The 23,833-nt window shown below is 51.6% G+C and overlaps 1 protein-coding gene across 3 annotated transcripts; it reads left to right on the plus strand.

Annotated features, from left to right (window-relative positions):
- Positions 1-4,093: 4,093 nt before the first annotated feature.
- Positions 4,094-23,772, plus strand: CLN6 (CLN6 transmembrane ER protein). Of its 3 annotated transcripts, none has more exons than XM_032864607.1 (7): positions 4,094-4,228; positions 12,519-12,633; positions 18,205-18,303; positions 19,349-19,537; positions 19,870-19,925; positions 21,481-21,603; positions 23,425-23,772. In XM_032864607.1, the coding sequence occupies exons 1-7, from the start codon at positions 4,143-4,145 to the stop codon at positions 23,693-23,695; spliced, it is 939 nt and encodes a 312-aa protein (XP_032720498.1). In that variant the 5' UTR covers positions 4,094-4,142; the 3' UTR covers positions 23,696-23,772. The 3 variants fall into 3 exon arrangements, with proteins under 3 accessions (XP_032720498.1, XP_032720500.1, XP_032720499.1); XM_032864608.1 differs by lacking the exon at positions 4,094-4,228 and adding an exon at positions 11,444-11,508; XM_032864609.1 differs by lacking the exon at positions 19,870-19,925 and having other exon boundaries at positions 23,425-23,714.
- Positions 23,773-23,833: the final 61 nt, after the last annotated feature.

Raw genomic sequence — 23,833 nt, forward strand, 5'->3', positions numbered from 1 at the left:
CCTGGCCTCACTGGCCAGCCCAGGGTGAGCTCCTGCCTCAAGCCAGGCCAATCAGAATCCCTCCCTGATGATTTAGAATTGTGCCCAGAAGACTCCGGGCTCATTCTGCTCATCACCCTGGAAGAGAGGTGTACTTGGAAGCTGCTGGCTGAGGCCATTTGCTGTCATGCTCCCTAGGATGCAGGGAAGGCCAGGCTTCAGGGAGACAGAAAGATGGAACAGAAACGGAGTTGGAGGAAAGTGACTTTCTGAGTCCTCCAAACCCAGGCCCTGGGTTTCATCTCTTCTCCAAGACCCAGCTGTACCCTTGTGCTTAGATTACTTAAGATGTCCCTGTATCCCTATACTATACAATCCCCCTGGGTTATTAACCTGTCCCCAGTTATTTCTAGCAGTCTCAGTCCCAAGAATCTTCATGAAAGCAACGTGAGGCAAGCACCTCTTTCTGTCTCCTTCCCCTCAGTGTGATTTCTGGTCACCCTCCCAGCTTCCTGGAGGGCAACTTCAGCCCAGACAAGGGTGCCCCCCCGGGCAACACCAGTGGACAGGGGAGGCCAGTTTCCAGCTCCTTCTGTGGCCCCTCCCTCTCCCCCCAGGCCTGTCCCCTACTCTTCTCTGGAGCCCGTCCTTGTACAGCCTTCCAAACACACCTCATCCCTGGTTCCTGCCCGCAGAGGTCCTCGGACCAGCTGTTTCGTGACTACCTTTCTTCCCTGTCCCAGTTCCTCTTTGTCTGCCCCTGTGGCTGTGTGTGTCATACCTCCCAGGCGGTGGCTACAGTTGAATGGGGTTTTCAAAGTCTCCCTGGCAGCCAGTGTGGGGAGATGCTTGGGAAAAAGAAACACTTTCAGAAGTTCTTAAATGGACTTGAAAGAAAGAGTGCCGGCTTCAGAGTGAAGAGACGGGATTCTGGTCTGGCCTCACTTCTAACTTGCTGTGTGACTTTAAGTTTCAGTTGTTTCGGCTGCTGAGTGAGAGAAATAGATGAGATCAAAGGTTTGCCAGGGAGCCCTAGTCGAGGTGCCTGGGTCATCACCTTGGAAACCATATCGAGGGAAAAGGGATGGCCCCATGGGGCCCCATTTCTCTTCACTCAGAGTGGCCCCACTTGTATCTGCTTTCTACTCTGAGCATCCTTGCCAGATGCTGCCTTAGCCCAGGTTCCCTAGAAGAAGAGCTCGAGGCAGAGTGTGTGCTGCCACTTGGTGCGGGAGTGCAGTGCCAGGGAAGCTGCAGTCAGGAAAAGGGGTGAGACAGATGAGGACAGAGAGATTTGCTGAGGTGGCCACCATGAGCATCAATGATGCTGGATGCCCCTGTCCCCCCAAATGTCCATGCAATTTGAGAGCACATGAAGATAACGTTCTTAAGGAGCTCTGGTGGGACAGGAAAGAGAGGGACTGATAATCCCACCGGGCAGGGGGTGGGGGGGGCGTGGTATTCATCATGTTCGTTCGGGCAGGCCTGGCCCCTGCTGCTAGCCTGGGCTCCCCTCCATTCAGGGCACAGCTGCCGGCTCCAGATGGGAGGTAGATTTGTTAGTATTTAAGGGATTGGAGGATTAAATGGGCCAGAGAAGCTTCCTCCACACAGCCTCATCCTCTAATGGCTGGAAGCCCAACCCTGGTGTTATTAATTTGATATTACATCATAGGCACTTCATGCCCCTTCCTTTGAAGCCCAGAAGGCTTGCAAAACCAGCAGAGAATAAGAGATTGGGGTCAGAGCCGGATGCCTCAATCCTTCTTCTCTGGCATATACATAGAGCAATCTGTAGAAGGAAGAGCAGACTGTCCCAAACCAAACCTGGGATCCAGTCTGAGCATTGTTGGCTGACCTTGGGATGCTATTTCAGCTCAAGATACTGGCTTTCTCTGCTGCAAAATAGAGACATCAGAGCAAATGAAAGAAAAAATGCTATAAAGCCAATGTGCCCTTTTGTGGGGCTGGGGTGGGCACCAGGATGTGCGGCCTGTGGGCTGCTGTGCACCATGGGGGGAGGGCAATGGAAAATGACCCCAAGACAGACCCCAGTCACAGCCAAGATAGGACATGGGCTCTGATCAAAATGAGAAGGAATAAAACTCTGTAAAAGTCTGCCAAAGGAAAGCACAGGCAAGAAAATGGAATGGAAATATTCCATCAAATCCATCATCTCACTCAGGAAACATCAGGTTCAGGGTCAGACTACGGTAAAGAACAAACCCACCAGCGCGAGGCTGTGTGCCAAGCACTCCATCTCCGTGACATCATGAAATCATCACAGCCCTAGTGCAGTAGATGCAACAGGCTTCTCCTTGTCACAGATGAGGAAACTGAGGCTGGGAGGGGTTGAGCAATTTACCCGAGTGTCACAGCTAGTTAGGGCCAATACCAGGACTGAAACCCAGGCAGTCTGCTTCCTGATTGTTCTCAGGCTTTGCCCTTTATTCTTTCTTCTCCCCGGGACATATCTCCCAAGCAGACTCTTAGGGTCAGATTACCATCGGTATTCCCCTGATTCACGAGTCAGTCTGCCCTGTTCCCAGGTCTGGCCTAAGCTTCAGATCCTTGGGCCCAACAGCCTTCCTGACCCACCTCAAGTATTCTTCCAAGGAATTCTCATTTATCCTAAACTTGCTTTAACCCACTTCCCAGAGGGCGCCTCCACCACCCACCCAGCTGTAGAACCTAGCCAGAGCCTGAACTTTTCTCTCCTCACCCCTGACACCCAAGGTACCACCATGGTACCCTCCATACAACTGACGTCATCAACTTTCTCCTTGCTGCCGTGGCTGCTAGCAGTGCAGGACCCTCACTAGAACAAATGCACGTCATGTGTTCCACCTGGAGGTCTCTGGTCCTGCCTCTTCTCATCTACCCCACGCTAAAATGCAAATATGATGGTGCTATTTCCCTACCCCAGAACTCTTGAACTGCTTCCGGTTGTTCCCAGGACAGAGGCCCTCTTCATCTGAACCCTTCCCCAGGCCACCTCCCATTGCCCTTCCTCCTGCACTCTGCTGCTCTGGCTGAAATTTTTTTTCCTCCAGACAACAGCTTCTTTCTAGATGCTAAGCCTCACTGCCTGGCTGCTCCCTCTGCCTGGAACACTTTGCTACACTCCCTGTGTTCCCTCCACTGCTGCTCAGACTTCATTGTCAGCTCAGAATTCCAAAGTCACAACTGGGATGTTGGTCTTCCAGAAGCCGGGTCTGATTCAAACCCGCTCTAGGTCTATATTCACACCTCAATACTTTTCTCACCACACCCTTTACCAATGCCCCTTTCCTGCCACCAGTGTAGGCCTTACTAGAGCTGGGTTTGTCATTCCTGTAGACACAGTGAGCTGCTCACAGCAGGGAGTTAATACCTGTTTGGAAGAGAGAGAGAGCAAGTGACTTTTCCAAAGCCACAAAGTCCAAGAGAGTGACAAATCCATAATTAGAATCTGCATCAATCTACTCCAGGCCACCCCGACTTGGAAGGAATTCGCTGCTCCTCTCTGTCCTACCATCTAATCCCATTATTTAATTCCTAGCGTCAAGTGCCACAGAGGTGTCATTTTATGAAGCGAAATCTTCCATCTGAAAAAGGAAAGCGCGTAGCGCAGGGTGGGAGGGCATAATTTCCCCCCGCCCCCGCCCCTGTCCTCAAGGACAAGAGAAATCCAGCCTTAGCATCTGGATCTTACCCCAGGTCCCTATGCCGCCCCCCCAACCCCGCTCCACCAGTATCCGGGCCTCAGCCAGCCAAGGCCAAGCTTCCCGCCCGGACGTCAGCGGCGACCCCAGCAACGCCCAGCCCCCACAGGGCCACACTACAAGCGTCGCACGCGCAGGCCAGTGCCCCGCTCCCCGTCGGGAACGCCACCAGCAGGCAGTCCCTTGAACCCCCGGCGGGGCGCGCTCCGCCTCCCCCGCTCCATCAGTCCCTCCCCGCAGGCGCCGGCCCCGCCCCCCGAGCCCCGCCCCCGCGCCGGCCCCGCCCCCGCTCCCGCCGCGGCCCGTGCTTCCCGGGCTGCGAGCTCGCTCGCACGTACGCCCCCGCCCGCCCCGGCCCGCCCCCTGCTCGGTGTCCGCGCTTGTCGCGGCCGCCGGGCCCGTAGAGTGCTTCCGCAAGTCGGAAAGCGGGCCGAGACCCCGGCCGTCGGCGGGGCAGCCATGGAGGCAGCGGCGCGGAGGCGGCAGCATCCGGGAGCGGCGGGTGGCGCGGCCGCGCAGCCGGGCGCCTCCTTCCTGCAGGCCAGGTGGGCGCGCGCCGGCGCGGGGAGCGAGGCCGCGGCTCCCACGTGATGCGGGGCGGGCGGCGGGGACCGGGTTGGAGAAGTCCCGGGTGGGCCGGGGACTGCTGCCGGAGTCCGATTGCTCTGAGCGACGCTCGCTGCGCCCTGGCGCGTGGGCCGCGTCTCCACAGCCTTTTCTCTTCATGGGGACGCCCCGGGACCAGGCAGGCTCGGCAGCCCCCGCCTCCCGGGACGGCTTGGGACAAACTTCTGACGATACTAGTCTAGGGGTCCAAGAATTTCGGGGTGGGGGAGGCGTGCCCCAGGTTCCCGGCGCACACTGCCCGCAATGCATTTGCACTCCCTGGGCGCCACCAAACTCTTGGGGTCCCTCCAAGCGGAATTCTGAGTCCCTCCAAGTTGGATTCTGGTGTCAGTGGGGAGGCTCGCTTCTTATCCCAAGAATATGAGAATGGAAATTCAGGAGACAGTGAAGTGTGTGGAAGCTCCCTTCCCGAGAAAGAACGACGAAGGGCTTTTCTCACTCGTTCGGCTGTTCCTCCTCTCACTAAGGGGAAGAAGTTACAGGTTTATGTAGTTGAGACCAGGAGGGGCAGAAGAAGCTCGGAAACCACCTTTTAGTCTTTCCCTCCATTCAGCCTTCATCCTGTTGTACAGGCCAGAAAGCATCTTCGGTGTGCCCCGTGCTGTGGAGGCATGAAAGGGGTGGGCGACGTGAAGCCAGAAGAGTCTGAGAGGTCATCTTGGAATGCTTCGTGGAGGAGGTGGCACTTGAGCTTAGTCTCCGAGTATTCAGTAGGGCACTCTGAGGAAGGTCTCTTCCAGTGGGGGGAGGAGGTGGTGGAAAGTTTGGGGAGAGTCAAGTGTTCAGTGGTTCTGGAGCTTTCTGGTGTACAGCGGCCAGGGGAAGTGGACTGACTGGGAAGGGCCTTTCCTGGCAGCATGGCTGGGACGAGAGTGAAGGCCTCGACTGCAAGTTTTAAGGAAATTTAAGGAGACGCTCACTCTCGGCACCCTGCGCCTACTTAAATGTTAAGCCCTATGTGCTTCACTTGCCTCACCCTAGTTCCAGCCCTAAATGGTAGGTTAAAAATGCAGCCTTTTTCTGGTAAGCACAGGGGAGCCATGGAAGGTTTTTGAGCAGGAGTGTGCTCAGAGTCCATTTTAGGAAGTTTATTGTATGATTTGGTATGAGGGAAGAAGTCTGAGAGACTTGGCTGTGCGGATAGCTCTTTCTCCTGCTACCGAGGGTCCTCTGGGTTCTGGATCCTCTTCAACTTGGGGGTCTTTGACTGCCCTGAACCGTGGTGGCCGATTTAGAACTAGATATCTGTGGGTATCAGATATGATCCCACTTTATCTCATATGTGGGGCTTCCACATGCGGTATCTGACTCAATCTTTTTCCTGTTTTGTATGTGGAAACATATACATATTTTGTATATGTGTAAAAATGGTTTGTGTTTGAGGCCCAGAGAGGTTACATCATTTGCTGGCAAGAGCCAGGGTCTAAACCCAGGGCTTCTATTCTGTTTCACTTGGGCTGCTGAGGAGTAGTGTTCCTCTTTCCTCCTGTAGGAGCTCACTACCAGCCAGGGTGCTCCCTGGGAGTGGCACAAGGACTGACTCACTTCCAGGGTTTCCCCACCACCCTTGTAGCGTACCTTTAGGATCATTTTCAGTACCACTGTTGCTTAAGACAGTAGGTAGAATCAACCTGTCCGGTTCCTAAGATGCTTGGACTTCCTTTGCTGCATCCATGCTTTGCTTACACGCCTCTAATGACACAGTGTTCGCTATCTTTCGAAGTAGCCCATTCCGGTTTCTGCCTGCTCTGTTGATGGTTTCTGTATTGCTATCAAAGTAATACATGCCTATTGTTAAATAGCACAGAAGGGCTTAGAGTAAAAAGCAGTGGTTCTCCGTTCCACCTTTCCCTGGCACCAGAGATAACCACAGTAGCCTCTCAGCCTTTTCTACTAGAATTAAATTCATATTTTAAGTAATATCAACAAATACTGTGTAACACTTTCCATGAACCAGAGCCCACTCTAAAGTTTTGCATGTAATAATTCAACCACAACCCTTGAGATAGGATCTACTGTTACCACTCATTTTATAGATGAGAACATTGAGGCCCAAGAGAGGTTAAGGAACTTGCTCAAGATCTGATTGGTGGCAAAGCTAGGATGTGAACCTAGGTGGTCTCTGAAGTCCATATCCTTTTTTAAAAAAAATTAACATATAGTGTATTATTTGCCCCAGGGGTACAGGTCTGTGAATCATCAGGCTTACATATTTCACAGAACTCACCATAGCACATACCCTCCCCGATGTCCATCACCCAGCCACCCCATCCATACCCTCCTCCCCCGGGCAACCCTCAGTTTGTTTGGTGAGATTAAGAGTCTCTTATGGTTTGTCTCCCTCCTGATCCCATCTTGTTTCATTTCTTCCTTCCCTACCCCCCACACCCCTCCCCCGCACTGCCTCTCAAATTCCTCATATCAGAGAGATCATATGATAATTGTCTTTCTCTGATTGACTTATTTCACTCAGCATAATACCCTCTAGTTCCATCCAGGTCATTGCAAATGATAAGATTTTGTTTCTTTTGATGGCTGCATAGTATTCCATTGTCTATATACACCACATCTTCTTTATCCATTCATCTGTTGATGGACATCTAGGCTCTTTCCATAGTTTGGCTATTGTGGACATTGCTGCTATAAACATTGGGGTGCACATGCCCCTTCGGATCCCTACATTTGTATCTTTGGGGTAAATACCCGATAGTGCAATTGCTGGGTCGTAGGGTAGCTCTATTTTCAACTTTTTGGGGAACCTCCATGCTGTTTTCCAGAGTGGCTGCACCAGCTTGCATTCCCACCAACAGGGTGGGAGAGTTACCCTGTCCCTGCATCCTCACCAGCATCTGTCATTTCCTGACTTGTAATTTTAGCCATTCTGACGTGTGAGGTGGTATCTCATCATGGTTTTGATTTGTATTTCCCTGATGCCGAGTGATGTGGAGCAGTTTCTCGTGTGTCTGTTGGCCACCTGGATGTCTTCTTTGCAGAAATGTCTGTTCATGTCCTCTGCCCATTTTTTTATTGGATTATTTGTTCTTCGGGTGTTAAGTTTGATAAGTTCTTTATAGATTTTGGATACTAGCCCTTTATCTGATATGTCATTTGCAGATATTTTATCCCATTCTGTTAGTTGTCTTTCGGTTTTGTTGACTATTTCCTTTGCTGTTTGTAAAAGCTTTTCATTTTGATGAAGTCCCAGTACTTCATTTTTGCCCTTGCTTCCCTTGCCTTCAGCGATGTTTCTAGGAAAAAGTTGCTGTGGTTGAGGTCGAAGAGGTTCCTGCCTGTGTTCTCCTCAAGGATTTTGATGGATTCTTGTCTCACATTGAGGTCTTCCATCCATTTTGAGTCTATTTTTGTATGTGGTGTAAGGAAATGGTCCAGTTTCAGTCTTCTGCATGTGGCTGTCCAATTTTCCTAACACCATTTGTTGAAGAGACCGTCTTTTTCCCATTGGCGAAGTCCATATTCTTAAAAGCTATGCTTAACTGCCATTTCTTGATTTATCATTTTTTAAAAAGATTTTATTTATTTATTTATTTATTTGAGAGAGAGAGAGAGAGAGAGCGCGTGTGCGCACAAGCAGAGGGAGCAGCAGTGGGAGGCGGAGAAGCGGCCTCCCCGCTGAGCAGGGAGCCTGATACAGGGCTTGATCCCAGGACCCCAGGATCATGATCTGAGCCAAAGGCAGACAGTTAACCAACTGAGCCACTTAGGTACCCCTTGATTTATCATTTGTAGCTTCTAAGATAATATTTGATGATTTCTTGTTAGATTTGTCTCACTTCTACCTCCCTCATCTTCACAAGATGTTTCTTTTCATCTTTTCTCAGTTTTTAAACTGTTCTTAGTTCTTCTGTTAACCTTTGTAGCCTTAGGGAACATGCATACACCATTATTTCCTTTCTCGGGAAGTATGGGTGCTATATCAATTCCTTTTTCAGAGGAGAGTAATAATCCCCTACCCTAACATTTGACTTTCCCTACCCTCTCCTCTGACGCCTGTACTCTTTAGTTCTGCTCTCATGTTCTCAAGGTTAATGACATTTACCTGCTGTTTTTAGGCATAGTTGTCTTCCATGTTTTGGGTGTGCACGGATTCTAAACTTTGAAAGTCTGTATACGGTGTTTTTATTAGTCAAGCTATATAAACGTTCCCTACAAAGCCAAGGAATGTTTAACAGTGCCATATCCTGTCTTCTATTGTTTTTTGTTTTTCCTGGGGTTTCTAATTGCCTTATCTTTTCCCCTCTTATTATTCGCCTTCATTTTCTCATTTTTTTGTTCAGGCTTTCCATCGTGTCAGGTATTTTACCATTCTTTATGTAGAACCGAAATTAATCCTTCTGTAGTTCCCATTTATGGGTCCCTGCTTGACTCCACCATGGCTGACTCCTTCCTTTTCTGCCAGACAATCCTGCAGATGCTGACTGCTTCGAATATTTCAGCTGTATGTTATGTATTCCCCACCTGTCATGGTATCAGGTCCCCCCATATGGTAGACTCGTAAAGCTGTGGAGGGGAGAGAAGGCCATCCTTGTCTTGGGTTACCTGCCATTCACTGGTGTTCTTGGCTGCAGTTTCTGATGACAGATCGAGAGCTGGCACAGGCTGGGGGCCCAGTATATGAAGTCTGTGGTCAGGAACTTGGGACAGGCTTGAGGTTGCTCATCCCCAGGACAAGGACTAGGGGAGAGGATGCCTTCACCCTCCCTAATCTGCCTCCTCTGGTCACAGTCCCAACAGAAGAAAACCAGTCAGATGTTAACCAGTCTTGATTTCCAAGTCGAGTGCCCTGTATCTGCCCTTTTTCTTGCTGACTGCTAAGCCAGGCTGCACTACTGACAGGGATCCCCATTAGCTGAGATGCCCCCTTGGGTAAAGGAGGAAACAGTTACTGACCCCCTAATATATGCTAGGTATCCACGGCTTCCAGAGACCCATATCTAAGTGCTTCCCCAGGCTTTCAAAATACTTTTTCTCCTCTGTAGCAAACATCCTACTCCTTGTCCAGTTTGGAGGTTTCCAGAATAAAACACTGAGGGTTGTTATCCTCTTTCTCCTACCAAGTTCTTCTTCAGGCCTGGAGGTTCTCACCATCTGCTTTTTTTTTTTTTTTTAGATTTTATTTATTTAATTGACAGATAGAGATCCCAAGTAGGCAGAGAGGCAGGCGGAGAGAGAGAGGAGGGTTCCTTTCATCTTTTCATCTATTCTCAACAGGCTCCCTGCTGAGCAGAGAGCCCTGGGATCATGACCGGAGCCGGAGCCGTAGGCAGAGGCTTTAACCCACCGAGCCACCCAGGCACCCTCACCATCTGCTTTTTGAGGCCTTGATTGACAGTCACTAAGGGGAAGGGCAAGTGGACCCTCTAAGACAGTCTCTCAGCTCAGACCCATCTCAGAGCAGTCCTGACAGTGAGTTTCTATCTCCGCATTCCGAAGCCCAGCTAGTCCCTTACTTCTCTTCCTCTCTGTTAATAAGCCCAGGCATTCACCTCCATGCAGTGCCTTCCTCCCTTCCACCCAGGCCTTCGATCCCACTCTCCTGCCTTTCTGCCTTCTTAAATCCACCCATCCATGCTTTCAGGCTCTCTTCCTTCATGCAGGCCTTGCCTGCCGCCCCAGGCCTTACTGACCCTCTCTGTCTTGATCTCTTCATATGGCACATAGTTTATTATAATACAGAAGAGGAAACACAGTTCTTGAGTTCATATAGGTTTGAATTTATGCTGTTCAAGACCCCTGGGTTGCAAGTGACATAAAGCCAGGTGTGAACTATAGTGCCCTTAGCAAAAAGGAATGTATTAGCTCTGTGGCCAACCCGTTACGTGGGGGCTGCCCAGAACTCTCAGGGCTTTTCCTCTTCCTTTCCCCTGGTCTTCTCTGCAGGCTTCGTTCTCGCCTGACTGTCCTTTGAGGCTGGTACCTTGGCCACAGGCAGCCCTGAACTTGCATGCTAAGCACCCCAGAAAGGAAGGCACTCCTTCCACCAACTCTAGTTGGTAAAGTCCTCCTGGGCTGGCTTAGGTCACCGGCACTCTCTGTGGCCAAGGAAACATCATCTCTTACTAGAAGCATGGAGTGGGAAATAGACTGACAAAAGGAGTAGTTGATTTAGAGCCTTGCTATGCGGGTGATTGAAGCACTTAGCCCCTGTAAGCCTCAGTACCCTCATCCATCACACAAGAGAGGACCGACTTCCCGGTATTGCCGCGAACATTCAGTGAGATGATGCAGGTGAAGCACAGTACTGTGGGGGCGGGGGAGTAGCGCGGCACCAAGTACAAGGGACAGGAAGGCTTAGTTGACCCAAGAAAGGCCCACCCTCCACCCATCCCATCTTGCCTGCCATCAGAGGATGATGAGAACCCCCCCCACATCCCCCACACACCCCCTCCCCAGGAGTTTGCCCCTCTGCCTCTGGGCTGCTCTACCGGCCCCCTGTGGGCCATTCTTCAATTGGCTGAAAAGGATTACAGAAGCAACAGTAGCCCTGAGAAGAGGAAGACCTTCATGTCGCCGCCTCTCAGCTAATATCTGCCAGTAAAAAGAATGAATAACTAGTAATTGAAATGGTTTAATTTTTCTTTTAATTTTTCTTTTTTAAAACATTTTGTTTATTTATTTGAGAGAGAGAGAGCATAAGCAGGGGGCGCAGCAGAGGGAGAGAGAGAAGAAGGCTCCCCACTAAGCAGGGAGCCCAATGTGGGACTCGATCTCAGGACCCTGGGAACATGACCTGAGTCGAAGGCAGATGCTCAACTGAGTGAGCCACCCTTTTTTTAATTAAAAGATTTTATTTATTAATTTGACAGACACAGAGAGAGGGAACACAAGCAAGAGGAGTGGGAGAGGGAGAAGCAGGCTTCCCTCTGAGTGGGGAGCCTGATGTGGGGCTCAATCCCAGAACCCTGGGATCACAACCCAAGCCGAAGGCAGATGCCTAACACCTGAGCCACCCAGTCGCGCCTTGAGATGGTTCTAAATCAGCCAGTAATCGCTAAGCACAAACCAGGAGCTGAGCTGAGAACTCTCAGCAACATGGGCCACTCACACAGCTCCGTTCTTGGCGCATTGAGAACAATAAAACTCACACCTCAATCATCTTAGGAAGTAGCAGGCTGCTTGCCGCTGGAGGCATGCAAGATGTGTCAGGACATTGTAAAGAGGATTTGGACTGTGATGAGAGGTGGGTGAGTTGAGAGAACCTTAAAAGTCACTCATCATCTTGAGGGGCTGGGTAAAAGCAAAACTCCAGGCCCATGATGTCATGGCTAGACTGAGAGTTAGAGATGATGCACCCCTATAGTGGGGCTGGTGGGGCTTTGGGAAAAGCCGCATCAGGGAAGCCTTCCTGGAGGAAGTGGCATGTGCACTGGCCTTTGAACTTCAGCTCCTCTGCAAAAAGCAGTTGGCTAACTGCTTTGCAGGAGGGACAGGCATCCAAAGACATGTTGTCAGATGGCATTCCACTTCTTGCCGTGTGTCTTGCATTAGCTTGTCCCCTGCTGGCTCGTTGCACTGTGGTTTAGTGAGAAGAGTAACACCAGCAGCCCCGTTCTTACTTCCTCCTCGTTCGGGAACTGAGGGAAAGGGCCTGTTGATCCCAGTCTGGGGTCTATAAGGCTGATCTCACTAGAGGGCTCTGACTGGTTCAGCTCAGGTCACATGCCCATCTGGTGGCCCAGTCACTGTGGACATGATGGTGGCAGAGATGCCGTGGAGCCTAATCATTTAGGCCTAAATATTTGGCTGTGTAAAATGGGGGTAATATTCCAACCTGCAGGGATTTCTGTGAGGATGAAAAGAGTTAAATGAGATAATGCCTGCCACGTGCCTGGACTATAATAAGTGTTTGATACAGGCTCACTGCTGTCACCCATCATCATGATTCCCATTCTTCACCCACACTGCATCCTTTGACCCATTTCCTTTTCCGGTCATTCTGCAGGTGAGAGTGCCCCGTTCTGGTTTGGCAGTTTCCTGAATCACAGAGAAGCTAAGCTAACATCAGGGCAGCCAGAATCCATTCCCAGGACACGTTCCCCTTGGCCTCGGAGCCAGTATTTCCAACAAAACTCTTCCTAGAAATTAATCCTCCTGCCCTCCAATCCCCATACCTCTGTGTGGCTCATCTCAGGGGGAAGATTCTCATGGGAGGGGAGAAGAGCTGACCCCTATTGTCTGGTTCCTTCCCAGGCACAGTGCCGTCAAGGCTGACGAAGCTGCTGGCACAGCTCCCTTCCACCTTGACCTCTGGTTCTACTTCACCCTGCAGAACTGGATTCTGGACTTTGGCCGCCCCATTGCCATGGTGAGTGTGAAGCCATGGACAGAGCCCCTGTCAGCAGCGAGGACACAGTGTGACTTGAATTAGCCAAGTGACCTTAGACAAGTCACTTTCCCTATAGTAAACTGCAAGAATAGGCCTGGATGCTTACATGTCCTTTAGCTCTGTGACTGTGTCAGCAAGCGGGGGTCCTGGGGGCCTGCATAGTCATATTGTGCCCTGACTCTCACAGGGGAACTGGTGGCTCTAAAGAGGAATGCTGTGCACTCCCCACCCCAACGCCTTACACCCGGGTTTAACCATATCACCAAGTCATACCATGGGGTGTGGGAAAGAAAGCAGAGCATCCCCGTGGCCTTGGTATAATACTGTTTTTCTGGAGGTAAAGAGTATAGGCTGATCTTGCATGCTATGTGTGACTCTGAGCCTCAGGTCAGTCTTAGTGCTATCTCATGCCACCATCCCCTTCCCTCCAGGATATTCCATGCATCAGTGGACAGTGGTGGCCTCCAGAGAGATTAATACTGGAAGAGCACCCAAGCCCCTGGCTTGTAATAAGGACATAGGTAGATAGATAAATAGGTAACAGAATGTGAACGAATTGAGTGAGACACCACCATGAACCAAGTTGTTAATTTGTGTGTGCGTGTGTGTACAATAATCATATCCAACACTGGAACAGACATCTTGCACCTGCTAGTGATAAGCAAATTAGCAAAGCCCTTTTGGAAAGCAGTTTGTCAAGATGACACCTAGACACCTAGAACAGTGCCTAGCATAAGTGCTTCCTGGGTTTTTATTTTTATTATTTCTTTTAAGATTTATTTATTTTAGAGAGAGAGTACACTGGTGTGCACACATGAGTGGGGGAGGGGCAGAGGGAAAAAGAGAATCTTTTTTTCCTTTTTTTTAATTAACATATAGTGTATTATTTGTTTCAGGGGTACAGGTCTGTGATTCATCAGTCTTACACAGTTCACAGCTCTCACCACAACACATACTCTCCCCCATGTCCATCACCCAGCCACCCCATCCTTCCCCCACTGCTCCCCGCCAGCAACCCTCCATTTGTTTCCTGAGATTAAGAGTCTCTTATGGTTTGTCTCCCTCCCCAGTCCCATCTTGTTTTATTTTTCCCTCCCTTCCCCTATGATCCTGTCTTGTTTCTCAAATTCCTCATATCATTGAGATCCTGTGATAATGTCTTTCTCTGATTGACTTACTTCGCTCAGCATAATACCATCTAGTTCCATCTACGTTGTCGCAAATGGCAGGATTTCATTTCCTTTGGTGGCTGCATGGTATTCCATGTATATACACCACGTCTTCTTTATCCATTCATCTGTTGATGAACATCATAGTTTGGCTATTGTGGACATTGCTGCTATAAACATTCGGGTGCATGTGCCCCTTCGGGTCACTACATTTGTATCTTTAGGGTAAATACCCAGTAGTGCGATTGCTGGGTCGTAGGGTAGCTCTATTTTCAACTTTTCGGGGAACCTCCATGCTGTTTTCCAGAGTGGCTGCACCAGCGTGCATTCCCACCAACAGTGTAGGAGGGTTCCCCTTTGGGAGAGAAATAATCTTAAGTAGAATCCTTGCTGAGTATGGAGCCTGATGCAGAGCCGATCTGAGGAGCCCGAGATCATGACCAGAGCTGAAATCAAGAGTCAGTCTCTCAACCGACTGAGCCACCCAGGCACCCCTCAATGCACTTTTATTGAAGGAACACGATCATCATAATAATAATGGGAAAGTAGAAATAGTGGTTAACGTACACTGAGTGCTCACTCTGTTCTAAACTCTGTATGTGTTTAAACTTCCTGAATCCTCAGCTCAGCCCTCTTACTAATCTCAATTTTATAGATGGAAAGATTCAGGATAGAGAGGGCAAGACCCTGGCTCACTGGCTTAGGGTCACCCAAGTAACATGTGGAAAAGCCAGCATCAGCACATAGGTATCCAGCCCCAGAGCCTACCCCCTTCCTGTCATGGATATATCCAGAACCCTAAGATGTTCATCCCTTCTGACCCAGTAAGACCCCTTCCAAGAATCTGCCCTGAAGGTGTAATCAGCAAGAAGACAATAGCCTCTCTACTGCAGTGTTGCTTACCTCGGAGGTGACTTCAGTGTCCAGCGGTAGGGACTGAGTAGAACAACTTTAGGTATCTGGTATAGAAAACATTATCTGGCCATGACACAGGAATCCTAGGTGCCCTAGAGCAGCCCTAAGTGCCCTAGAGCAGCCAACAACCCAGGTTGCTCTAGGAGAGGAGAGGTGTGGCAGTGGTGTGCATAGCACCTGACTGCGGGTCAGTGACAGTCTCAACACCTGTACACACGGGTCAGAGACTGGAAGGGGATTACGGAAAGCTCTTCTGGGGTGCCTGGTTGCTCAGTCTGTTAGGCAGCTGGCTCTTGCTTTTGGCTCAGGACAGGATCTCGGGGTCCTGGGATCGAGCCCCGCATCAGGCTGTACACTCAGCTCAGAATCTGCTTGGGATTCTCTCCCTCCCCCGGCTCATTCTTGCATGCGCGTGCGCGCACTCTCTCTCTCAAATAAATAAATATTTAGAAAAAATTTTGAAAAAAGCCGTTCTGGCTGCACTGTGGGTTTGGGGTTGATGCTGATTCTCCTTCCTGCAGACTCTGTAAGGCTTACGTGCTGTTTAAGTGTGGGAGAAAGAAAAAAAACAGCCAGGAGTCAGGGTACCTGGTTACCTCTGCGGGTGATTTTAGGCAAGTCACTGTCTGCTGGCCTTTGGTTCTCTCATCTGTAAGGAGGCTGGTTGGCCTGGCTGCTCCCAGCCCCGTTCCGGCATGAAGTCCCACGGATTGGGGGCCAAAGGAGCTGCCCATCACACTGATGCTTTGGAGAGGGGAAAATGAGGCCTAGGGCGGGCTCAGGGCTGTCCCCTGCTCTCACTCCTTAGGACTCAGCCACAGCTGGCCATGGTGGTCTCCTGCAGGATGAATCCCTTCCGCAGCCTGCCCAGCAACATCAGTGGGCTTGTTAGGAGGGTATACATTTGAGAAGCCCATGTATACACTGGAGCTTTTGAAATGTAGGCACGACATTCCCGAATCTGTAATAATGAAAACCGAACTCGTGCAAGTTATAAAAGTAGTATGTAGTGGTTGTAACAAGGCAGTAATGCCTGGGTATATGCAGAAGTGTTAGAGCCTCCCTTTCTAGGCCTACCCCTGACGTTTGGAGGCATAGGCACCCGCCCCTTTCTCTCCTTCTGCAAACATATTATATATTCTTTTTCCTTTTCTAACAGAAATGAGATCTTACTTTATGCCTTGCTCTACAACTTGCTAGCTTTACCTTGGAACACACGATGGCTGTCTTCCCATGTCGGTAGCTATCAGGTGTCATTTCTGATAATGGCTATTTCACCTGCTGTAGCAAAGATGCCCTGTGATGTATGGAGCTTGTCCTCGTTAGTTGAAGAGTCAGCCTGTCCCTAGTATTTTGCTATCACAAAGAGTATTTCAGCCATTGTATATATCTTTTTTTAAAGAAATTTAAGTATAATTGACATACAGTGTTACGTTAGTTTCAGGTGTGCAACACAGTGACCTGACAGTTCTGTACATCATGCCATGCTCGCCACACTAAGTGTGGGCACCGTACTGCACCATTTCGGCACTACTGACTCTGTTCCTTATGCTGTACTTTTCAGCCCCGTGGCTTATGTATTTGATAACTGGAAGTTTGTGCCTCCTAGTCTCCTCCACCTGTTTTGCCCATCCCCCAACTTCCTCTCCTCTGGCAATCACCAGTTTGCTCTCTGTATTTATGATTCTGTTTCTGTGTTTGTTTGTTCATTGAAATTTGTGTTTTTTTAATACCACATATAAGTGAAATCACATGGCATTTTTCTTTCTCTGACTTATTTCACTTGGCATAATACCCTCTAGGTCCATCAATATTGTTGCAAATGGAAAGATTCTTTTTATGGCTGAGTAATGTGTTGGCAAGGATGAGATGAAAAGGGAACCCTCATGTGTTGTTGGTAGGAATGCAAATTGGTGCAGCCACTGGGGAAAACGATATGGAGTTTCCTAAAAAAAATTAAAAATAGAAATGCCATACAATCCAGTAATTCCATTACTGGGTATTTACCCGAAGAAAATGAAAACCCCAATTCAAAAAGGTATGTACCCCGCTATTTATAATAGCCCAATGATGGAAGCACCCAAAGTGTCCATCAATAAATGGATGGATAAAGAAGATGTGATATATATATCTAACATATCTATCTTGATATAGATGAAGATACAGAGATACACACCGAGTAAGAAAGAAAGAGGAACAGACCCTGTGTCCTGGGAGTTTTATATTTGCGGGTTAGTTTTAACAAGCATGGCTTTTTTTTTTTTTTTAAGATTTTATTTATTTATTTGACAGAGATCACAAATAGGCAGAGAGGCAGGCAGAGAGAGAGGAAGGGAAGCAGGCTCCCCGCTGAGCAGAGAGCCCGATGTAGGGCTCAATCCTAGGACCCTGGGATCATGACCTGAGCAGAAGGCAGAGGCTTTAACCCACTGAGCCACCCAGCATGGCATTTCTGAGTTAAAAGAGATAAACATTTATTTTTTTTATTTTTTAAAGATTTTTTTTTTCATTATTTGACAGAGATCACAAGTAGGCAGAGGCAGGCAGAGAGAGAAAAGGAAGCAGGCTCCCCGCTGAGCAGAGAGCCTGATGTGGGGCTCGATCCCAGGACCCTAGGATCATGACCTGAGCTGAAGGCAGAGGCTTTAACCCACTGAGCCACCCAGGCGCCCCAAGAGATAAACATTTATAATTTGGATTGAAACTTGTAGTCATTGCCTGTGTTCTCAATGAACAGATCCTGGAAGTATAGTTTTGGGGGTCATAATATGTTTTGACTTTGCACGGGGGTTTTCACACTGACCCTGACAAGACCAGGACTCACTGGGGCAGACCAGTAAGAGAGGGCTTCCCAGGCAGAAGAACTGCCCCTGGCCTGCCTCCTATTTCAGGGAAGGTAAGAAAGAACTGAAGCTACTTTGTAGGACTAACTTACTTTCTCCTTGTTTCCTAATGTACGCTTTTGACCTGATTTGGAAGCAGTCCGCCTGCAGTCCATCTGCTCAGTGCATACAGCATGGGGCCTCGTGGTCAGGAGACCTTTTCATCATCATAGGACCTGAATGGCCAGACCCCTAAGGGCCCAAGGAGACCACCTAGGTCACATCTCTTATGTTGCAGATGGGGAAACCAAGGCCTGTAGAAGAGAAGGACTTGCCAGACGTCACCATGAAGTCCCAAATCAGCCTCCAGCTCCCAGACCAGTACCCAGGGACATTCATTTAGTACCCATTGAGGGTGGGGCCCAGAATCAGGCCCTGGATTTGCATCTACTAGTGTGCCTGGGGACAGGTCCATTTACCTTCTTTGGGACTCAGCTTCTCTGTCTGGGTACCCCAGGGCTGCCCAGATGATCCCCATAGATCACAAAAAGAGTTAAGTGTGTGTGGAGGAGTTGGGGGCTGACTCCCTGAGGGCCTTGTGGGGCTCTGCCTGGGTGAACACCATTCCTCCCTTTGCTCCCCAGCTGGTGTTCCCTCTCGAATGGTTTCCACTCAACAAGCCCAGCGTGGGGGACTACTTTCACATGGCCTACAACATTATCACGCCCTTCCTCCTGCTCAAGGTACAGTCCCCGGCTCCCTGCCCTCCCTTCCCACCTTCATTCCTTCCTTCTTCTCTGGCAGGAAGCTGGTGCCAAGCCCTGGGAGTCCTGGAAGCAGATATGGCCTACCCTGCCCGAGCTTGGGGGGTGAAGGCTGTGATCAAGGGACACACCAAAGGCCTGGCCAGGAGGGATGGAGAAGCCCTCCCCAAGGAGGGATGTTTGATTTGGGCTTCAGCTTTGTGTGCGGGGATGATGTAGGAGAGGTGGTCAAGCAAAAGGACCTGAAGACAGGGTCATGCTGTGACATTTGGGGAGGCTGAGGCAAGGGAGTGAGTGGGTTGGTTGTCTGGGGAGAAGTCGGGAAGGCAGGTAGGGTCCAGGTGGAAGCAATAGAGGTGACCTCTACTCTGGCCTGGGGATCCGGGACTTGGAGATGACCCTGGGAGCACAGAGCTAGCCAGGGCTGCTGGCTTTGCAGGTTCAAATAAGGGCTCTTAAAACAACTATCACCACCTACCATCCCCATCATTTTGTTTCTAGAAAAATGTGTCTAATCACCAAAAGTAAGGGTATAAAATTAGAATTCAGAGGAGTCTTAAAGTTTCCTTTCCAAAGCATCCTCCCCACCCCACTTCCCTGACATTTTCTTGGTGTTTACCATGGACTAGTGGCTCCAAAATGAGAGGGTCCTGCAGCGCTGAACCAGCCCAGCCATCCAGAGGCCCGGCTGAGAGTGGGGAGAGGGCCAGGCCTGGGTGCCTGTGCTGAAGGCCTGGCTGTCAGTGCCAGCACAGGGTCAGTGTGCGACCTTCGGCAGTCAGTTCATCCCTCTGCAGCTGGGGGTGCTCTCTGTGGAACGGGGGTGCTGGTTCCCAACTCATGCTGGCTTCACGGGGATCCTAGGAGACTGTGGAGGCTGGCTCAACCTGCTGCAGGGACCCAGTTTCGGAGTGACTCTTTAGTGGTGTTATCCATCGGACCCCAGGCATGGGGGAGGGACGAGGGGCTGTCTCCTGTTGTGGTGGAGGCTGAGTCACGCTCTCGGGCGCCCCTCTGACCCCAGCTCATGGAGCGGTCCCCTCGCACGCTGCCACGTGCCATGATCTACCTCAGCATCATCACCTTTGTCATGGGCGCCAGCATCCACCTGGTGGGTGACTCCGTGAACCACCGCTTGCTCTTCAGCGGCTACCAGCACCACCTGTCCGTCAGGGAGAATCCCATCATCAGGAACCTCAAGCCAGAGACGCTGGTGAGCCACCCTCCCCAGCCCCACATGTAAAGCCTTGTTGGCAGTCTGTCCCGGAGGCCAGAGAGCTGGCCCCCAGCGGTCACTGCACCTGACCCACTAAGCCTTCTGCTAGGGGAGGACACTGTACCCACTGAGCTATGATGCCTCTGACAGTTCGGGAGGGGGCCCTGACTGGCTGCCACCCAGGCGCCCTGCAGTAGAGGGCAAGACTGAGGGTGGGGAATGAGGGCTGCTGGGGGAAGGGCCGGGCCCGGGCAAGGGTGGGCCGCGTGGGCCCCAGCACCCGCCTTGACGCACCTGCTGCTCTCACCTGCCATGCCCACTGCCCTCAGATCGACTCCTTCGAGCTGCTCTACTACTACGACGAGTACCTGGGCCACTCCATGTGGTGAGTGTCGGGGCCAGGAAGGCAGCGCCAGCCGGGCTGTCTCCCCAGGGGCCCTGGGTCCGGCCCCAGAGGACACTGCACGAGCCTCTGGGTGTGGGGTGCCAGGCCCTCCCTGTCCCAGCGTGACGGTGCCTGCGGCGGCCACTAGAGGGCAGCAAGCGGCTGGCCCTCCCTGGCCCTGCCGGAGCCTGCGGGGGAGGGGCGCGGCACAGGCTGGGCCCCGCCCCTCTCGCTGCCGTGGGGTGTGGGTGGGCACCGAGGCGGGGGCCGCACTGGGTCAGGACGCGGTCTTTGGGAGTGGAGGTGGGGGTGAAGCCGAGGAGGGCCAAGTGGACTGATGGGGGGAGGGGCTGTCTGCCCTGCTTCTGAAACTCCTGGGAGGGGCCCCCTCCACCCCAAAGGCGGTGGAAACCTCCCAGCTGTGCGCAGCCGCGGGAGAGCCAGGGCCCCAGGCGCCCGCAGCTGTCTGTTCTGTCCTACATCTTACAGGAGGAGCTGGGGCCAGTGAGAGGGTGTGGGGGATGTGGGGGAGCAGCCAGCAAGCTCTGCACCCCGTACCCTCAACCCTGAGTGAGGTGGCTGGCTCCTGTCCTACCAGGCCTACAGTCGTGTTTCCAGGATCCATTTATTATTTTTTTTAAAGATCTTATTTATTTGACAGACAGCAAGAGAGGGAACAGAACCAGGGGGAGTGGGAGAGGGAAAAGCAGGCTCCCCCCGCTGAGCAGAGAGCCCAATGCAGGGCTTGATCCCAGGACTCTGGGATCATGACCTGAGCCAAAGGCAGATGCTCAACTGACTGAGCCCCCAGGCCGTCCTCCAGGATCCACTTTAAACAGGCAAACTTGGTCCTCTTGGCAGTGAGTCCAGGGGCCCTGGACAGGCCTTTGCCCAGAGATGTTTGGGAAGGGAAGAGAGGGTGGGCTGGGAGCAAATGGGGGCTGTGGGAGGGGCACACAAGGTAGCTGAGAGAAGGGGGTGTGGGAGAGGCAGCCTTTGTGGAGAGGAGAGGCTGGTACTTTTGGGTAAGATGCAGTGTGTGGGTAAGGGGTGAGGCTCTGGGTTGCGTATGGGTGAGGGGACTTCACAGAGCCCCTTGGAGGACCCCAGCAGGTATGGTTCTCTCTCATTCTTTTTTTTTTTTTTTTTTTTAACCTGGGCCTGGAGGCTCTCCCTCCTCAGCCCTGCTGGGTATACCTCTTCCGGGTGTGCGGAGTGCCAGCATGAGACGGGCACCCCTACACACACACCCATGTGAAGTGAGGTCGTCAGGGCCGTGTGGGAGGGTCCTCCCCGCACCACAGCCTGTGAGACACTGATTTGCATATGCCAGGGAGCAGGCCTCATATTCCTGCTTCCTTCCTGCACACCCGCCCCCAGAGGCCCCAGCACGGGGCAGTCTGGTGGGGATGAGTGGCCGGGCCTAAACCAGGCGTTTGGTAAACCATGATGCGGCCTGCGTGGAATGGTGCAAGGACAGGTGGGGACGAGGGCTGGGTGGAGGGGCGACGGGGCGGCTGGGCAGGCCTCTGACGCCCCGGCCTCCCTGTCGCAGGTACATCCCCTTCTTCCTCATCCTCTTCCTGTACTTCAGTGGTTGTTTCACTCCCACCAAAGCCGAGAGTTCAATGCCAGGGGTGGCCCTGCTCCTGGTGGTGCCCAGTGGCCTGTACTATTGGTGAGTGGACCTTGGACCTGGGGGTGGGGGGGGCACTGAGGGAGCCCGGTGGTGAAAAAGTCCTCTTGACCACAGTCCTGCTCTGGGCTCCTGCTTCCACCTGGGTCTAGTGGGGATGGTGACAGTGCTTTGTGGCAGCTTCTCTGTCACCAGGAAGCCAAGTCTGAGTGCTCCTCTCCATTCTCATGCTCCTCTGCCCTACCTCCTGGAACCCCAGTGCCACTGGGGAGTCCAGTAGAGCCCACCTGTAATATCGAGCCCATCAAGTCCTGTGGGCCTGTTTCCTCCTTTGTGACATTGGGACAGCCCTTGCTTGTCTCCCTCTCAGGAGATGGTGAGGATCTAGGAGGAGGAAAAGAGGCTTCATAAACTATAAAGCACTATGAGGGTGACAAGGACAGATAAGGGGGAAGTTTCTTGTCTGGTTTCTTTTTTTTTTTTTTTTTTTAAGATTTTATTTATTTATTTGACAGACAGAGATCACAAGTAGGCAGAGAGGCAGGCAGAGAGAGAGAGAGAATGGAGGAAGCAGGCTCCCTGCTGAGCAGAGAGCCCAATATGAGGCTCGATCCCAGGACCCTGGGATCATGACCGAAGCCTAAGGCAGAGGCTTAACTCACTGAGCCACACAGGCTTCCCTGGTTTCTTTGTGCCTTTCAGAGCTCTTCTCCCATTTCAGAGGACTTAGCCTCAGCCAGGCCCTACGTCTGTCACTTCTGCCCTGGGGACAGGCTTTCCCTGAGCATTGGGAAAGGACTGGACCCTTCTCTGATGGGAAACTTACCTTAGAATGAAAAGGGCCTTCTTTCCTAGGGCCAGTTTCCTAGATCTGCTCCTGGGTCTGTCCCCGGCTGGGTGGAGAGGGCCGACCAGGACCAATCTGTATGCCCCTGAGGACAGGATGAAAAAGAAGGAGTGGCAACCACAGCAAGAAGGAAAGTGGTTTGACACGCAGCATGTTAGTGCTGAGACAACCACAGCAGGAACAGCAACCATTTGTTGAACAACGTGCTTTTCCAAGTGAGAGGCATACACAGCTCTTGTCAGTGTCTTATGTCTCGAGAGATAGGGCCATTTATTCCCCCTTTCTAAGTAAGAACGCAGAGGCTCCAGGATGTCATGCAAATTCCCCAAGGTCCCACAGCCACTGAGTTGCAGAGCTGTCATTCCTTGAACGGAATGGATCAGTGTCATGTTCCTCTCCAGAGGCAGGGGCATGGACCAAACAGCCTCTCAGAAGCCCTCCAACAGATGTGCTAGCCAGAGGCCAGCCCACTCCCCTGCCCTGGCCATGTGCTAGGTACTGCCTTAGGAGCTACAGAGAGCCCTGGGAGACCTGAGACGGTCCCAGCCGTCAAGGAGACGGTAATGACAGCCTCCGTGAATTGCAGCTGCATTCCCAATCTCAAATGCCTGTAGGAAATAGGCCAGTAACAGAAAGGCATCAAGCAGGCATCCAGTAAGGCAATAGGGAATGGTGGAGACTGTGGCAAAGAGAACCATTCTCTTTCTAGTGGGGACAGCTGCTTTCTCCTCTAATCAGTTGTTGTCGAGTGGGAATAGAGGCCTGATGTGACCAGAGAAACCAGAAATCCACATTTTCTCCTATTACGTTTATGTTGGTAACAAACTCAACATTTTTGAAAACAGCCACTGTACAAGCCAAATCAGTATGGGCTGTGGCTCCAAGTAGTACGCTTCCCTCCACCTCGCCTGAGATGAGCTCCTCTACCTGACCAGGGGGCAGCCTGGAATGTGGGTACAGGGAGGGAGGCCGGGCAGAGAGAGCGCCGGCCTCACTGCCCCCACTGGCCTCTTCAGGTACCTGGTCACCGAGGGCCAGATCTTCATCCTCTTCATCTTCACCTTCTTCGCCATGCTGGCCCTCGTCCTGCACCAGAAGCGCAAGTGCCTCTTCCTGGACAGCAACGGCCTCTTCCTCTTCTATTCCTTCGCCCTCACCCTCCTGCTTGTGGCGCTGTGGGTCGCCTGGCTGTGGAATGACCCTGTACTCAGGAAGAAGTACCCGGGTGTCATCTATGTCCCTGAGCCGTGGGCCTTCTACACCCTCCATGTCAGCAGCCGACGCTGAGTCCCTGGCACCAGCCATTCACCAGTGCTCTGCCTGGCGGGCGATGGGCCAGAGAGCGTGTCTGAGCAGGGAGTGTATGTGTGCATGTGTACGTGTGCATGTGGGTGCCTACGTGTGTATCTGCCCGTGTGTGTGCAG

This window comes from Lontra canadensis, unplaced genomic scaffold (assembly GCF_010015895.1).
Source record: "Lontra canadensis isolate GAN:19392208 unplaced genomic scaffold, GSC_riverotter_1.0 scaffold28, whole genome shotgun sequence".
Lineage (NCBI taxonomy): Eukaryota > Metazoa > Chordata > Mammalia > Carnivora > Mustelidae > Lontra > Lontra canadensis.

What these genes read in the sequence shown, in the direction of transcription:
- CLN6 (XM_032864607.1), top strand. Translation starts at nt 4,143, where the DNA reads ATGGAGGCAGCGGCGCGGAGGCGGCAGCATCCGGGAGCGGCGGGTGGC. An exon ending in ACCTCAAGCCAGAGACGCTG is followed by an intron (nt 19,538 to 19,869) that starts GTGAGCCACCCT and finishes CACTGCCCTCAG; the next exon opens with ATCGACTCCTTCGAGCTGCT. An exon ending in TACCTGGGCCACTCCATGTG is followed by an intron (nt 19,926 to 21,480) that starts GTGAGTGTCGGG and finishes TCCCTGTCGCAG; the next exon opens with GTACATCCCCTTCTTCCTCA.